Source organism: Macaca nemestrina, chromosome 12 (genome assembly GCF_043159975.1).
Source record: "Macaca nemestrina isolate mMacNem1 chromosome 12, mMacNem.hap1, whole genome shotgun sequence".
Lineage (NCBI taxonomy): Eukaryota > Metazoa > Chordata > Mammalia > Primates > Cercopithecidae > Macaca > Macaca nemestrina.
The window spans coordinates 128,362,177-128,379,729 of record NC_092136.1 but is presented as its reverse complement, the minus strand read 5'-3'; the positions used below and the strand labels follow the sequence as shown (position 1 = coordinate 128,379,729).

Sequence of the window (17,553 nt, the reverse complement as noted above, 5' to 3'; positions counted from 1 at the left end):
GACACAAACTTCTACAGACACAGAGCCTGCATCTTTCTTTCTGGGAGGGGTTCTGGTGGCCGCTTACTGGCAGGCAGGGCACGGGGCTGGCGTTTTTGGAAATCTTATCACAAGGCCCTCATTCCTGGGCTTGCACCAGGGAGGCGAGCCCCAGTTCTCCTGCTCTCCAGCGGCTCCCAGAGCAGGGGTATGTTTCTGATGACGGTCACCTCTGGCTATCACTGATTCTGCCTTTCTTCAGGTTGCCTGGGTCTATGCCATCAATGAGCCTGTAATCACTGGGTACAAGCTCCCTTGCAGCTTCCTTTCTGTCTGAGGTCACAGGGATACCCACTAGCCCTGTTGCTCCCATCTTGCCTCCTCACTCGGCATGTTTCTCTTCCTGTTCTAAATGTCCCAGCTCATGCTCCTCCATGGTACCATCCCCATTGACCCCAGCCCCACTAGGGCCCCCGATGCTGGGTCTCAGCTGCGAGTGAATGCTGCAGCCCTGCGTCAGTCGCTCAGTCAGCACCCCACCACAGGAAAGCGCCGTGGGCAGAAGCTGGCGGCACCAGAGTTTCTGTCTTTGCTTGCTTAGCCATGTGGGTTAGGGAGCCCCAGGGACGCCAACAACCAGACCACAGGCGGGCTAATTTCCAAATGCAGACACAGTGAATGCCACCCATATTTCACCAGTGACTGGAGAGCAGATGCTGGGCCATTCGTGGGCCCTGCGTGTGCCTGGGGATGGAGAGAAGGCAGGACACTTGAGGGAGATGCCAGTGCTGCCTCTGAGCTGTGGATGCTCCCTGCCCTGGGGTTCATAAAAATAATCCTCTACGTGGCGCATAGAGTATTTTTGTGTTTTCTGAAGTATTATTACAGGCAGGCCCCAGCAACATGATCTTCAGCTCCCAGATAGGGAAATTCCCGCACCAGGAAAGGGGCTGGACGTGCACCTGTCACATAGCTGCTAAGTGGAGCTGGGTCTCTGGCCTTCAGGGCACTTCCTTTGTGGTCACACCTGGGTTTCAGAGCCACTTGGCTTCTACTTTTCTGAGCAGCTTCCTTCAGCATTTTCTTGTTTCCTCTCTGCTTGCATCCCGCCTGCCCCTTGGGGTCACCCTGTTTCCAGCTATTGCATCTCCAGGCCCCTTGGTCCAGCTGATGTGGGTTACAAGGCCCACCTGTGAGGTGGCAGTGGGCTAATTTTCAATAATCCAGTTGGTGACTGTCCTTCAGAGAGAATCTTCTGGAATCCTTGACTTAGTGACAGCATAGAGACTTCCTGAGTTCCTTAAGTCACATCTTCCTTCCCTTAAGTCACTTCTTAAAAAAAAAATCAATTCATTTGTACAAGAACTCCTGTATGCATTTCACACAGTGAAACCTGTGCAGTGTCACGCACTTATGTGAGACAGTCATTGCCTCTCTTTCACATTGTCAGGATGGAATTCTTCACTGGACATCTGCCACAGTATCCTGCCGGCCTCTCAGTCAACCCATCTTCATGTCTCACTGAAGTCTCTCTTGCCATAAATCCAAGTCATGTTTCTATAGTGTGGCTCCTCCATCCGGATTCTCCCAAGCATTGCATCATTTAACCTGTACGATGGCCCTGGGAAGTAGATAGCATCATTGTCATCTGACAGATGAGAAATCTGAGGCCTGACTCTTGACCCGTCTGAGGCCAGACAGGTGTCCTTCCGGACGCCCCTCTGAAATCAATGCCGACCTCCCTGCGCAGCGCCCTCAGCAGGCGCCAGGGGGCGCTGCTGCTGGTAAGCGGGAGGCCCGGCGGAGGCGAGTGTGGGCCCTGCCGTGCCTTCTGTCTCCCCTGCGCGTTGCTGCCAGCGCCGTCTGCAGCACCAGTGCCTACTTACGGGTACTTTTCAAGGTCACTTCTAGTTACTGTTTCTTTCTAAGTCCTTATCACAATCTATAATTACTCTGTTTATTTGGCTCCTTTTAATTTCCTGCCCAGCTCCCCCACTTTCCTGGGTCTTGTGAAGGCCGTACCCCAGTGCCCAGCGCAGGCGGCTCCCACTACAGATGACCTGACAGATGCAGAAGGGAGGGCGAGCCAGGAGAGGGCACGCAGGGAAGGGAGGTGAGGAGGGAGGGCCAGCCTTTCCCCCAGGCCTGCCTTCCTTTTCTCTCCTGGCTTAGACATCTGAATTTACTCATCTTCTGGGCCAGATCTTCAGGGAACTTGGGGTGGAGACATCGGGTTAAGACCTGGGTTCCGGCTGGGCGCGGTGGCTCAGGCCTGTAATCCCAGCACTTTGGGAGGCTGAGGCAGGAGAATTGCTTGAGGCCAGGAGTTCAAGGCCAGCCTGGGTAACCTAGTGAGACCTCATCTCCACAATCAATATACTAGCCTGGAGTGGGGTACTTGCCTGTGGTTCCAGCTACTCAGGAGGCTGAGGCGGGAGGATCCTGTGAGCTGGGGAGGTAAGAGGCCGCAGTGAGCTATGATTGTACCACTGCACTCCAGCCTGGGCAACAGAGCAAGACCCTGTCTCAAAAAGAGCTGCGTTCCTACCTCAGTTCAGCCTCATATGAGTTCTTTAAATTCTCTAAACTTCAGTTCCCTTCCTTGTCAAATAGAGAAAACTAGAGCTGCTTCATGGGGTTGCTGTGAGATTGAATGAAATAATTTCTGCCGAGCCCCTACCGCAGTTGCTGGTACATGACAGAGATTCAACAAGTGTCCACTCCTTTTCCCCTGTGGTAATTCCATGCCTAGAAGGGACCCACCATTTAACCCCAATCCTGTAGAGTAAAATCAACCCCTTATGTGCCTTCAATCACATAAGAGGGGTAATTTGCCTGGTGGGATAAGGGTCTGGTAGCAAATTCACTACCACCTTTCAGGTCTGTGCCAAAGAAAGTCACATGGGAAAGGATTAGTTTTAATGAGTTTCTTCCAATAATTAAACCCAAGGTAGACACATAGCTACCTGCTGAGTCCTATACTAGGCTAAATTCTAACTTTCTAGCTCTGTGAACTTGGATCAATCACTTAGCCTCTGGTGTTTGGTCTCCTTCTCTAGACACTGGGAATAATAATGCTGTGTATGTCATAGAGTGATTGTAACTACCGAGTTTAGCCCTGGAGACTGCCTGGGACATAGTAAGATCCGTTAATGTCAGTGATTTCTGGTCCATGGATGAGAAGGAGAACTGCCCTGACCGAACTAGTTTCACGAAAACTTTATGGAACATTTATTATTGGCCAGCCTCTTTTATATATCTTGTCTTCCTTCACCTTCAAATCACTCTGAAAAGTACACGCCCTTCCCATTTTTCATTCATTCATCCATTCACTCCTTCAACAAACCCTAGCTGTTGCCACGGAGACATGCGCCATTCGAACAGAGGTTAATTGTCAATCAAATATGGTGGTGCAGAGTTGACATTTAACTGTTCTTACCTGTCTTTCATGGTAGGGCTCATGAATGTGTTGTGAACCTCCTTAAGGAGTGGATGTTTTTCTCTGGGCACTTCTGCTTGGTCTGTAGCATGCATTTCCTTGTCTCTTCATTCTCAGCTGCTCTTACTCGCCAGTGTTCTTTGCCTCTGCATCCCTTCCCATCCCTCACCATCCCTCATCATCCCTCCCCATCCCTCGCCACCCCTTGCCATCCCTCCTTAACCCTCCCCATCCCTTCCCATCCCTTGCCATCGTGGAGCTTCTCACATTCCCTTTGCCCACTCTATTTAATCCATATTTTATGCAGTTTCTCCAAGCTCTTGCACAGGGTTTAGCTGCTCTTGCACTTTTTAAAACTTTTAAACCCTTGACTAAGCCAATAAATGCTAAAATTGGGTAATTTTTAAAAAATGTAAATGAATACCCAGAAACACATTTTAATGTATGTTTTCAGGTACAATATTGAGTTCAAAATACATGAGATCTACGTATTATTACTCACTGTAGAAAATCTAAGCTTAACTTAAAAAGACGAGGGGGGCAATGCTCCCAGGTGCATCCCGAGCCAATGCACAGGCACTCGTCCCTGCCGCCTGTCAGCATTGGCACTTATGAATCCACCATATGCAGTGTCCACACCATCCCTGGGTGTTTCCTTGGTCATTAGTTTGGTGAGCTAGTGAAAAACTAGCTCAGCTACAACTTGGAGAAAAGTAGCTTCTCTCTTCCCTGGCCTTCTCTGTTTGGAGAGAGCCCTGAGGCCCAAGGAGCAGTGTTGGGTATAACATAGGGATGCAGCTGACGGGTCCCTGCACTTGTGGCACTCCCAGCCTGGGGAAGGGCACTGACCTTGGTCAAGAAAGATCTGTAGAGTCTCCACTGTGGATCCGCATGCTGGGGATTCAGAGGAAGGCAAGACGGGCTGCTGTCCTGGAGGGTGCATTCTGTAGAGGGGAGATGGACAATCAGTGAACGCATCACCAGCAGGGAAATAAACAACCAACCTGACAGCCACTCTTGATAAGAGATGGGAAGAAGCCAAGACAGGATGGAGTTCCCACTGGAGCAGCGGATGATCCTTAGATTGGATGCTGAAAGGCTCTCGAAGAAGGTGGTGATGGAGCTAGGTCCCCAGTGACATGGAGCAGCCAGACACTGGAAGACCTAGAGCAGAGCAGCCCTGAAGGAGGAAGCAGCAGGTGCCAAAGCCCAGGGCAGGAGCTGCGCCGCACGCTTGCAGAGCAGAGGGGGCGGGAACATAGTGAGTGAGGTGACAGCGGGGATGACTTTGGGCTGTGGAGTGTGGCAGAGTCCCGGCTATATGGGGCCTTGAGGTCATCAGAACAAGGGGAAACTGAGAGAAGTCTCAGCAAGGCAGCAGCGTGATCTGATATTCAGGACTCCTTCCTCGCTCTGATGGTGTGGACTCTATTACAAGGAGGAGAGAGAGGCGGTGGACAGATCAAGGAGCCCATTTTTGTAGCCCAGCCAAGGAATTATGGTGGCCTGGCAGCAAAGGAGATGAAGAGAAGAGGACAGAGAGGTCCTGACTATATTCTGCAGAAAAAGCAGACAACATTTGCTGATGGATTGCTTATGAGGGTGAGAGGAAGAAAAGAATTAAGGGTGAATCAAGGTTTCACTTGACTCTAGGGTAATGTGCCATTGACAGAGCTGAGGATGATCTGAATTGAACAAAGTCAGTATCAACTCACTTGTATTCAGTGCTAAGAAGGAAAAGAAGATGGTATTAGGAAATTTTTTTAGAGTAGGAATTTCAGCCCAAGATGCCTATACCCAGATGTGCTGTACCCGCATATATCACACATGGAGCTGCCCCTCTCCTGCTCCCTCTTCTGCGGTCCTCTCTCTGCCCTGCACTCTGAGGGTGGACATGCACCTCTCACCGCAGCCTAGTGGCCATGGAACCTGCAACCCCAGCCAAGAGCTTTCAGAGAAAGGATCATGCCAGGCATCCATCACAAAGCCTTGTGCCCTGGCTGCCTCTGGGTCTGGAAGGCTGGTCATGCAAACCTCAGAGGAAATTTAGTTGGTCTAGCACAATTGCATTCTCCTCATGTAATTTAATCTTATCGTTTCATGGCCAATCTTTTTCTCTCTGATCCACAGATTTCACCACTTCGTTAATTTGTCCCTAGCAGACAGATAAACAGAGTCTTCTCCCTCTGGGCCTCATGTACACAAAGATGCTTCTGACAGGCCCCTTGAAAGCAGCTCAGAGCCTGCTGTCTTTTCCCGCCCGTCAGTTCTGGTGGGAGAGCCTTCTTTAAGAGGCTCCAGGAGGGGATGAGGGGAGAGAGAGAGAAGAGTTCCCAAGACCTGGCAAGAGCCCGGAGCAGGACTGTGCATCCTTCCTGCATTTTCTCTGCAGCTCACACAGGCACAGTGGTGCTGTCCTTGGGTCGGGCAGGTGAGAGCTGCCTGCCCAAATCCAGACCTGGGAGTTAAAACTGAGTTCCCCAAGTGCCACCCCAGTCTTTGGCTGTCCCAGTCCTGATCTCTTCATCCTGACTCTCGTTCAAGAGTCCACAGCCCTTGAATGTGGTCTCTTCATCAGAGCCCCTCAGCCCTGCTAAACAAGGAAGGTACCCAGCATTTATTGTGGCTTTCCCCATACTGAATCCTCTACTGGGCCTTCTGACAATCCTATCTCAGCACTGTGAAACAGATTTCCTTATTTCCATGTTCATGTTCTCTAAACGTTCAGGTTTGGAGAAGCAAAGTAACTCGCTCTGATAACAAGTGGAAGAGGTGGTGTTTAAGCCCAGCTCTATACTGCCTTATAGCCTATCCCTTCACTACTTTCAAGGCACCGGTGGAGCCCCATCTTTGCTTTGCCAACCTTATTTGCTGGCTCTTTGCAATAACGTCTTCAATCGTAATGCGGATTGCAGCTTGGACCTCACACCCTCTGGGTGCCAGGGAGCCAGTATTTTGGTTAGTGCTAAGGCCAGTTTTCAATCTCATCGCAATTCCTAGAGGTCTTCCTTCTATCCTCTTTTCTCCATCTGCTCCAGTGAAGATCAGGGACCTTGGCAAGGTGTGAAAGGTCAGGACTCAAATGATGCTGGGGAAAAAGAATAAACCCATCACTGAAAATGGGTACAATTTTTGGAAGTGTGGGAGGGTAAGAAAAGTGAATCAGGAAGACAGTCATGTCCAAAACAACAAAAAAGAAAAGGAAAGGAAAGAAAAACTGTAAATAGTTCACAATGAGCTCCAGGGTTTTTATTGCTCCTTATGTTTCTTAGCAACATTTTTGTTTGTTTGTTTTCCAGGCTTAATCGATTACATTGAGAAATTAGCTCTGTAAAAACCCCAGGTAGGCTGCTGGGTCACGCACCAGTAAGCTGCAGAGGTGGAATTCAGGCCTGACTCCAGACATGTGTTTCAAGGCCAGAGACTCAGTGGGGAGCCTGCACGTGCGCTCCAGCTAGACCACCTCGTTTCTTTTCATAGGAATTAGTACTCTTAGAACACCAGGTGCTTCAGTTTCTTTCCCCAAACCTATCATGCATCTACAATACTTAGTAAGATCTAGGTTTGGCCTTGCAGGTGTGTCATCAAACAGATCATTATGATTTGTGCTACTCCAGATGAGGATGTTGAGAGGTGCTGGTTGGGGACATACTTTCTAGTTCTTGATAGTGGCCCTTATTCAGGAAGTAAGTGAGGAACATCCAGCCCTGCCTTTGAGAAAGGGCCCAGCCTCTGGACATGCACAGTGGGGGGTTTCTGTCATTCTCCCGTGAGCCCTTGAATGTGGACTCCACACAACTCTGTGCCCTGTTGTCACCCAAGAAAGCAGCAAGGTCCCCATCCCAGTCACCTTCCATCCTTCTCTCTCCTTAGCGTATGTGGTGCGGGGTGGGGAGCAGAGGGAAGCAGTGGCACTGGGGAAATGTGGGGCAAGGAGGGGTTTTGAATGGGCCTGTGGGCCTCTGGCTCGTCTGTGAGGTCATGCTGAGTCTCCGGAAGTGCTGGCTCAAGTGGTAATTGGAACATCCGCACTGCTGACTCCAGGAATACAAGGGCTATGGGCAGGGAACAAAATGCCTGAAAACATTCAACAAAAGATGTGCTGAAAGAAGGAGAAAGAAGGAGAAAATGAAACCGAGCTCCCAGGAGAGCCGAGAGAGGGAGCTCTTGCTTGGCTGGTGCAGTAGGAGAGACCCTGTGACTTTCCTCCCGTCCCACAGATCTGCCCTCTGGCACTGGGAGGTGTGAGGGACTTCACCCTGGAGCTGCCAACCCCGGATCATAACTGAACACCATTCTCAGGCTTGTGGAGCCCAGGTGCAGGTGGATGGGTGGGTGGGTGGGTGGGAGAGCCCACGGTCCAGCCTGGACTGCTTCACCCAAACACACCTGGGCAGCAGCAAGGAAGAGCTTCTCCTGTAGACCCTGGAAGAAGAGGCATCTCCCACACTAGCGGGCCTTCTGTTTAGCAGTGAGGGTGAGCAGAATAATACTTTCCAGGTAGATTTCTACAACACAGAAAACATTAGACCAGTGAAAGAAGCCGAAGAGTGTATGATTCCATGTAAATGATATGTTAGAATAGGCAAATCTACAGAGAAAGAGAGTTAGACTGGTGGCTGCCGGGACTGGGGAAGAGGCGATGAGGAGTGACTGCTAATGGGCACCAGGTTCTTTTGTGGGTGATGAAAATGTTCTCATATTGATTGTAATGATGGCTGTGCAACTCTGTGAATACACTGAAAACCACCTATCATACACTTCAAATGAGTGGGTTTTATTTGAAGTGGGTCTGTGTTGTAGCATCTACCAGTACTTTTTTCCTTTTTAGAGCTGAATAATATTCCACTGTATGGATACATCACATTTTATTTATTGATTCATCAGCTAATGGACATCGACTGTTTCAAAAGTTTCCCCTTTTTGGCTATTGTGAATAATGCTGCTATTCACATACTCATTTTCATGTGGATATGTGTATTTCTCACTGAATCCCCATAACAACAAAGGCACTAGAATCATCAGTATAGTGTGGAAAAGTACAGCTCAGAGAGGTTAAGGAACATCTTTGAGGCTGAAAAGCTTCTTTTGATTTGGCTTGATTTTGGTAGAATAGCAAATACATGAAAATAAAGTGGAATTTAATTTTGCCTTTTCCAGGTCATTATACACACCACTGAGTGAAAAGAAACGAGGAAAGGAATGAGAGAAAGTGCGTCAGCAGGCCTTCTCTCCCGGGAGGTGGGTCTCAGTGAGGGCCCCGAGCTTGCCTGCCTTGGCATGGCTCTAAGGTCAAGGGGGATGCCCCCTTCCTGCTTGTCCTCTTTGTTTCAGAGGCAGACACCAGGATTGCTCAAGAGCAGTTCAAGACATTTGCTGGAGAACCCAGCTGGGAAGTCTCCCAGGCAGTGTCCTGTTCTGAGAGGGCTCCTGGGTGGGCTCTGCCCGGTGATGAGGATGGGGGCATGCTAAATGCCAGCAAGAAGAGCCCCAGTGAGAAGACTCCAGCATTTGCTCAAGGGCAGCTCTGTGGCATGGAACAAACGGTCACCGAAGCTACTGGCTCTGCTCCCTCTGGCTCCAGGGTTTTCCCAGAAAGCACTTGGACGTGGGAGGGTGGGTGATGACGTGCCGCCCCATTAATGTAACTCTGATGGCTTGGCAGAACCCAAGCCGAAACTGGTAATCACTGACCCTTTGAGGGTCAATGATACCCGTGGGGCATAGCAACAGAGTCAACAGAAATGCTGGCTCTCCCACTAATCCACTGCCCTAGAGCCTGGCTATTCTTACCTCCTCTCTGGGAAGCAGGATGCTATTGCAGCCTGCACAGTAGCTAGAGAAGCCCAGGATTAAAGGCCTCACAGATAGGGACAGGATTGCCTCCTTTCATTCAATGCATGGCAGGAGCTTGAAGGAGAAACTGGAATTGCACGCAGTATGACTCAAGGTGTTAATAGCTTGATCATGTTCTATGTCCAAGTGTGGTCTAAGCTCTTTCTATCCATCTGTAAGCTAGATATGAATGCCCCCATTTTTCAGACAAGGAAACTGATACACTGAGTACCCAGTGTTAGAGCTAGTAAGTGACTGACTTCAGATTCAAACACTGGAAACCCACTTCTTAAATCCTACGCCATAGGTCACTTGATGGGACTAGGACAGAGAAACTTCAAACACACGAGGTGTGGGCCTAGAAGGCATCCAAATCCCCTTCCAAACCCAAGCACCTGGTGCTCTGTGCCTTAGTTCTTGTGTGTCTGTGGAAGCTGGGATACAAGGGCCTTCTTTGCCTGTGCAACTTAATGAATACTAGTCCCCTTGAGTCTTCATACTCAGTACATTAGCTGAATTTTTTCCATTTTATAAATTGTCAAGGTTGGGCATCCTATATGTTTTCTTTAAAACAAAGTGCACTTTCTTGTCGCAGACACTCGGTAAAGCATGTTCAGGCCTCCTGTCCACATGGAATCCATGCCTTTCCAGTCTAGAAAGACTGAGTTGATTTAATACCAACCCAAACCACAGAGAACTAGAAGGGTCAGACTAATCACAGGATCTCTGCACACATAATAGCTACAACTTTTTAATAAACATTGAAATGCCTTCATTAAACTCCAGTGCCATTTGAGGTGGGTGGCTGAATATGAGACTTAAGAACAGTTTCATTACAGATATATCCGGTTTTCAGAACAACCATCTCCTTCTCAACTCACGTACAGGATAAACAAGTGGAAGAATGATTATTTGATTTGCAAAAATTATTCTTCACTTTATAAAATAATCCACTATAGGATTCCTATAAATATCTAATATCCTAATGCATATGTAATATGATTCACCATACACAATTTCTGTCTATATACATCTTTTGAGAGTATACAGTGATTTCAATATGGAATATCTAGATATGTATAATGATATTTTCAATGCAGCGGTGTTCTTTTTAATAGCAATAAAAATAAAAAGACCATGAGACTAGGAAAGACTGTGGATCATTGTGTTAATTTAATTTTCAATCTTAAAATCACTAGAAACTAGAATGGACTATTTAGGGAGGTGTGGCCTGAGCATGTGGTAGAGGTTTGAGAACTTGGGTTAAAGTTGAGTCCACTGGAGCCTGAGCTGACCTTTCTGCCTTTGCTGATGTGGAGGGTCCTGTGTGTTCCTGGTCCAGACTGACTGAAGTTTCACCCTGGCTTCTGTGTGGGCCTGTCCTCTGTCCCCAGACAGTAGCCATGTGTGTTGTATTTTACCAGGTATCTTCTCTAGTGTGCCTTCATCCCCATCCTAGGCCCTGACAGAGACAGTGTGATAAGTTCTGATCCCCACAGGTGGAATCCCAAACCAAGCAGCTCTTGCTGGTCATCCCAAGATCTACTTATACATGAGGTTTTGAAAATCATCTCCTGAACCTCTTCCGACAGAGGTGAGTGGCTTGATTTTCAATAAGCAACTATTGGACACCCCAGGCTACAAGAAAGCTGGGTAAGCATTTGGTTATGCAGAGCCTCTTAGGCAAAGGCCGCGGGACCTAATCATCTGCCCGTTCAGGTTCTGCAAGTGCTGAGTCCCACCACCAGCATCAGAGAGTGGTGTTAGGCTGGCATTGCCCTCTCCACAGCCCCTTTCAAAAATCAAGCACACTGAGTCATTCACACTTTCCTGTATTTGCTTATTTCCTTGACAGATACCTGTTGAGCCTCTGTTCTCTGCCTGGTGCTGGGGTGGGTGGGCACTGGGGACATGGCGGTGGAGGAGACAGCACAAAAGTAAATGTATCAGTTAAAATTACTGTTCATACCACAAATAAAAGGAAAGCATACAATCAAATATTGCAAGGAGAGGAAACTTGATTTAAATGGGGAGGGGGATCTTCTTCCTTCTTTGAGAAACTAACATTTACATGTCCTTCTGAGAAATGACATTTAACTTGAGGTCAAGAAGTCGACAAGGGGGTGGGGGTGGTGTGGGGGACAGTAGAGTGCCAAGGGTTCCCAGCTGAGGAAATAGCAGGTGATACAGGACCAGAGAGGTTAAATGACCTGCTCCAGACTCTACGGTTGGAGGCCGGAGGGCCTCTGATGTGTCTTTTTGCCTTTGTATCCCCAGTCTGCTTCCTAAACATGACCTCAGCACTGACTCCAAGGTCAAGAGCTTTGCCCTCTGCTAAAGCAGTGATGAGCATGGGGCGGGCTCATCGTCACTGGCAGGTCTTCCTTATCCACCAGGTTGTGGGTTGGCGGGTGGGCAGGCGGGGTTGTGGGGGGGTTGCCTCCTCTTCCCACAGGAGCCATTGTCATCATACCAAACTTGTGCCTATGGAAGAAGTAACAACACCCTGTAGAGGTCTACAGATGTCCCTAAATGTAAAATGTCACTCCCACAACTTCAAGTCATTTGCTTATGCCGGGACAATCCACAGAAGCTTCCAAAAAAAAAGCATGATGCTGGACAGCACATCTTCAGTTGCTCTCATGGCTGCTTCTTAATTCTCTTGATATCATAACCATTTCTAAACTCTGCCTGGCTCTACCAGGCCCCTCTCATGACATCAGGGCCTATGGCCTTCTCTTCCAACACATACCCTCAGATCCAACTCAGGGTACCTAGTGCCCTCTCCATCAAGTCCTCTCCTTCCTCCTCTTGTAGTGCTTTTGTAGATGCTACAAAACCCCAGAAACCTGTGCCCTCCTGATCCTTTTGTGCTCACTATCTAAAAAGGTTTGGACCCTTGCTAGCTCTCACCTTCTTATGTGATCACTCACACAAAGCAAGGAAATGTGTAGAAAACCATTCCTGGTGCAGAGTAAGTTGATGCTGAATAAATATTTACTTTCCCTCTACATTGTTTACCAACTGTGTTACGTATGCTTTAGGGTTTAAAAGCAAAGACTTGTCAGTTGGGAAGATCTAGATTCTTCTAATCTTTGCTCTTCTGGCTTTCTGCTTTGTGACCCTGGAGAAGTTGCTTAACTTCTCTGAGCCTCAGTTCCCAGCCTCCTAGAGTTACTATGAGTTTAAATCCAACAACACCTTTAAGAGATTTTGCATCCGTGCCTGGGATGATACTACAGGCCTTTGGGGGCCCAGAATGTCACTACTCCGGAGGGGCACCGCTGACATCGTGCTCCAGAGGGCGCTGTTCACTGAGACTGCCACAGCGTGTGTCTCCTGCAACAGGCAGCCGACTACAGAAACCCTCTCTGGCCACCTTAATGGCCATTCCACACTCTCTGGAGACTGTTCTCAGCCCCAGCCGTTTTATTCATTCATCTGTGCTTTGCACTTCCATTTTTTTTTTTTTTTTTTTTTTTTTTTTGAGACGGAGTCTCGCTCTGTCACCCAGGCTGGAGTGCAGTGGCCGGATCTCAGCTCACTGCAAGCTCCGCCTCCCGGGTTCACGCCATTCTCCTGCCTCAGCCTCCCGAGTAGCTGGGACTACAGGCGCCTGCCACCTCGCCTGGCTAAGTTTTTGTATTTTTAGTAGAGACGGGGTTTCACTGTGTTAGCCAGGATGGTCTCGATCTCCTGACCTCGTGATCCGCCCATCTCGGCCTCCCAAAGTGCTGGGATTACAGGCTTGAGCCACCGCGCCCGGCCTGCACTTCCATTTTTACCTTGGTTTACCTTCTCAACCCTGGCTCAGCCCACTTAATGTCCAATAAAGCAATGCTTTCCCTTAAAGTGCAGTTGAAGGGCAAGTTTAGAAGAGAAAATTCTTAGAAAATCTCTAGCATAGCCAAGTAGCTCCCATTGTGTGGTAGTGAGTTTCTCCTGTCCCCTAGGGTGTTCCAGCTCCTTGTCACTGTTCCTCACAGCCCCTGAGGATGTGCTGCTCTCTCTTTAAAAGTCTGAACAAGGCAGGGACCAAGTGCTTCTTTTTGGTCTTTCTTCATATAGCTTAGACATGCTAGCATTTCTGAAATATCTTAAGAAACTATTATGAAGAACAGCAGGAAACAATATGGGAAATACAGTGGCCAGGCATGGTGGGTCACACGCTTAATCCCAGCACTTTGGGAGGCCGAGGGAGGAGGATGACTTGAGAACAGGAGTTCAAGACCAGCCTGGGAAACATAATAAGACTCCATCTCTACAAAATCAACAACAGCAACAAAATCACCTGGGCATGGTGGTGCACACCTGTGGTCTCAGATACTTTGAGGCTGAGGCAGGAGGATTGCTTGAGCCTAGGAGGTCGAGGATGCAGTGAACTGTGGTTGCACCACTGCACTCCAATCTGGATGACAGAGTGAGACCCTGTCTCAAAAATTAAATAGATAAATAAATAAATAAGAAAGAAAAGAAATGAAAAAGAAAATACATACAGGATAAGCATCCAGCTTCCAAAGCATTGATTTCTGACTACAGCAAATGCGGACTGCCACCAAAGACTGGTAAGACCTCACGAACACTTTGCCTGGATTCAGGCTTCACTAGCTCCCAGTGGTGGGGACATCACAGCTTCCAGTGCTTCCCACTGGGACCCAATCAAGGTGCCAAGAAGAGGTATAGGTTTTTGTGGTGAGAGTATAGTTATCTTAGGATAACCAATGGCTTTGGGAAACAAGTTAGCTAGATAGAACTTAAAACCTGAACTTGAAATGTTTTAACTCATTTTAATGGGTTTTTCTATTGAACGTGGCAATATCCTGATGTTTCACTTCTTCATACAAAAACAAACGTACGTACCAATTACACATAGGCATGTAAGACTTGCGGAAGCCACGGAATGCAACTGGTTCTCGCCAATGGGCTTGTAAAGTGGTTTTATTGTGTTATAGTTACACTTCTTATTTCCTGTGCTCTTAGGGTCTGTCATGGTGTCAGTGCTCTCCAGTCAGAAGGTACCCTGTGTTTGAGCAAGTGGGACCTTTTGCAGCTATGGAGACCTACACCATAAGCAATCATGGGGCGTCTCACTGAGAGGGCTTTGGAAAGGACTTTCATAGGATCTGAGCATGTTTCAGGTGATGTGGTTGGGGAGAGGCTTAAGGAAGCAATGCTTTGCTCTGGATTAGGTGCTGTTAGGGAGTAGTGATGATTCTATGATTCAATATGTTGATAATTCTTATTATCTAGGTGAGAAGATTGATGTGAGGCTAGAGCTGTTCTGGGGAAAGAAACAGCAGACACTCATCATAGCCAGGATGGGGGGATATTTGGCCATTTTGTGGCTTGGATAACGTTTGTGTTTTGACAGAGTTCAGACATTATTACAGAGTGACCTTGTTTTATCCCAGTCCATCATGATCTGAGTGGCCTGGTCTGAGGCTGACGATCTGTGAGATTGCTTGTGCTTGACAGGAGCAAGACCCAGCCTCCTGTGCCAGGAGAGCCAAGACCTTGCTGGTAGTTCAAGGTCAGCTCCCAGAGGTCAGGGCTGCTTTTCCACCGGTCAAATCCTAGTTAATGTCTAGGGTGAGAGAAGAGCAGCATCAAGCCTTGGTACCATGGCTCTGTTCAGCCTTGCCAAGGATAATTCTCTCCCTCTATCCCGTTCCCACCTCTCCAAGATAAGACTTCTGCCCTGATTATAGAGAAAACCTTTATAAAACATGTTTGTATTTTCTAGATCTCCTGTTCTGCACTGGAAGGACGGGCTCTGAAGCTAGCATAGCTGATAGACAAGATATGTTGTCAGAACTTTCGTCACTCTCACGGAAGCCTTTTCCCCCATTGGCTGTAATCTCCAACATGGCCCATTTTGCTCCACATGGTAGATCCCAATTGGCCTGGACCAGTGACCCCTGGTTAAACTGCCACACTAGTTTAAAATTTGTGAAGAAGTGATAACAATTGTAGCTATTTATTGCATAATTGCTATTTTCTAGGAACTTTACCTATGCTATTGCATTTAAATCATACAACAATGTTTGAGAGTATATTATTATAGCCATTTCATAGGTGAGGAAACTGAGGCTCAGCAAAGGTCACCTAACTGTTGCTCAGGTCACCTAACTGTTGGGTGGCAGAGATAGGGTTCAAATCCATGTCCGTGCTAACCCAAACTAGAGGCCCTTCCACTCTGCCACACTGCCTGTAGCTGTTACCTCCTCTGGGAACATTCCTGGCTGGGATCTCCTATCTTCTCCTGATTCCTTATGCACAAAAGGCCAAGTTATTCAAAAGTGATATACTCTGGCTGGCTGGCCCAGAGATGCCTACAGAGCACGGTGTGCCTCCTGAGAGTACCAACACCATCAGACCTTGTGATGCTCCAGCCCTTTCTCCCCAGGCTGTCTTCTCTGGAAGGAGGGAGGCACCTGGGAAGGTCCTTGCTGCACTCGCACCCTGGATACAGACACACTCTGGCTTCACTGCAGTGGGGACCCACTGCTCACTCCACAAAAATGTAGGGTATTCCTGAAGTGCATTCCCAAGTCTAGCCTGGAAGAGTCCTGAAGCTCAGATGCCCTCTTCTATGCCCATGAGGCCGGGAAAGATGGTTTCTACCAGCCTTGCCAAGTTCTATCTAAAAGGAGCCCATGCTGCTCCCATGTGAGCTGCCTCATAGTGGTAAAGACATCAGAGATAACTTCTCCGGCATTACCGAACAGAAGGGAAATGCCACCCTCTGTCCACCACAGGTTCTCAATGTGATAGGTGTAGTCTGTGGAGCTGGATGGTTTACTGCTTCTCGGGGCTCTGAACCTTTGCAAATCCAGCAGGGTGGCGATCCTCCAATAGCTTGGATGATTTTCATAGAAAACAGGAAGTCCTCTGCAGCAGCAGTTACATGCACTTGTTTTCCCTCCTTAGCAAAGCTGAGTAAGAATACAAGTCCAACACCCACCCACCCTTCTGGGTCTCCTCTTTGGGGCCACCTTAACATCCTGTCCTCAATCTTTTCAAGGCAGCAAACCTGCCCCATTACAATTCTTGAATTACTTATTCGTGAACAACTTGAGAGCAGGGACTGTTACCTTTCATTGTTTCCTAGCACAGCACCTGGTATATAGCAGATGCTCAATAAATAGAGTGTTTATATTGATTAAGAAGTAAGAGGCTCTTCCCCATAATCCCATTCAATCATTGCTATGGAAAATCCTCAAGATTTTCCGTAGAAAATCTTTCCGGATTCAATCAACTGTTGGTAAAGCAGTAATTTTTTCATAGAAATGAATTTCTTCTCCACTGCAGTTACAAAGGGACGGGAGAAAATCATCTGACTTCTTCTCTCAGGCCACATAGCTCATATTTCCTACCTCTAACCTGAAATCCTGACTCTCAGAAGTGTCCTAAAGTTAACTAAGGCTGTGTATGAGCCATGAGAGGTTTGACTAAAAGGCAGACTACAGTAAGTGTTTTTGTTTTTCCATTTCTGTGGAGGAATAATAGACTTCTAATTCTAAATCAGAAGCAGTAACAGCCATGCCTATTTCCCTTTCCCCTTTTTGACACAGTGGCTGTTTCACTGCTGAGCAGGCTGGGGTGGTAAGTGCTGTAAGAAATCCCAAATTCATAACGAATTGTTCTCAAGTGGGTGTCTCTGGAAGAAGAGCTTCTGCACCTGGGTTCATCAGATTCGCTAAGCACCACAAACTGTTGGTCCCTCCCTTAAAATGCGCACATACTGACTAAAGTAGATGTTACATACAAATGAAGCACATATTTTTATGGAGAAAAGGAAATTCAGGAAGAAAATATGTTTATTTTCAAGAATTTGAAGGGCTGTTAAATGGAGGAGACTTCAGACTCATTTAGAATTTTAATGAGTTTTCTCTGAAGCACAACTAGAAGAATGTTCTTTATCACAGTTTCTCCTTTAGTTCAATAAAAAAAACATGTCAAATGGTACACCAAGTGCAGAGTGTGTTGGCTCTAGCTTGCCTTTGCAGCCCAATGTCTCCCTGAGGCTTTCCATGCTCCATTATTTGCTTACTTGAAACTTCTTTCAGCTCCTCCATGTTTTCTTTCCTCGGTTGCCCCTGCCTGGGTCCCATAGAAGATTACACTGTAATGTGGTCAGTACGGTACACGCAAGACATCTCCATTAGAGTGGGAGCCACCAGATACTAAGTGATATAAGTGACAGCAAGCTCATTGATTTTATGTACTCATTGGTTTATTTATTTATCATCATTCAGCAAATATTTATAGAGTTTCTACTGTGTGTGACTCTAACTCAT

At 47.6% G+C, this 17,553-nt stretch overlaps 1 protein-coding gene across 5 annotated transcripts in view; it reads left to right on the top strand.

The window, feature by feature from the left end:
* LOC105476213 (potassium inwardly rectifying channel subfamily J member 1) overlaps window positions 1-17,553 on the top strand; it is a 66,747-nt gene that overhangs the window by 43,180 nt on the left and 6,014 nt on the right. Inside the window, exon 1 of one of the 5 annotated variants that reach the window (XM_011731917.2) lies at window positions 7,840-8,659. The exons of the other annotated variants lie outside the window; for them this stretch is intronic. Coding sequence (XP_011730219.2) covers window positions 8,621-8,659 — 39 coding nt within the window. The 5' untranslated portion in view covers window positions 7,840-8,620. Of the gene's footprint in view, window positions 1-7,839; window positions 8,660-17,553 lie in introns of those variants that run through there. 5 annotated transcript variants of the gene reach the window in all.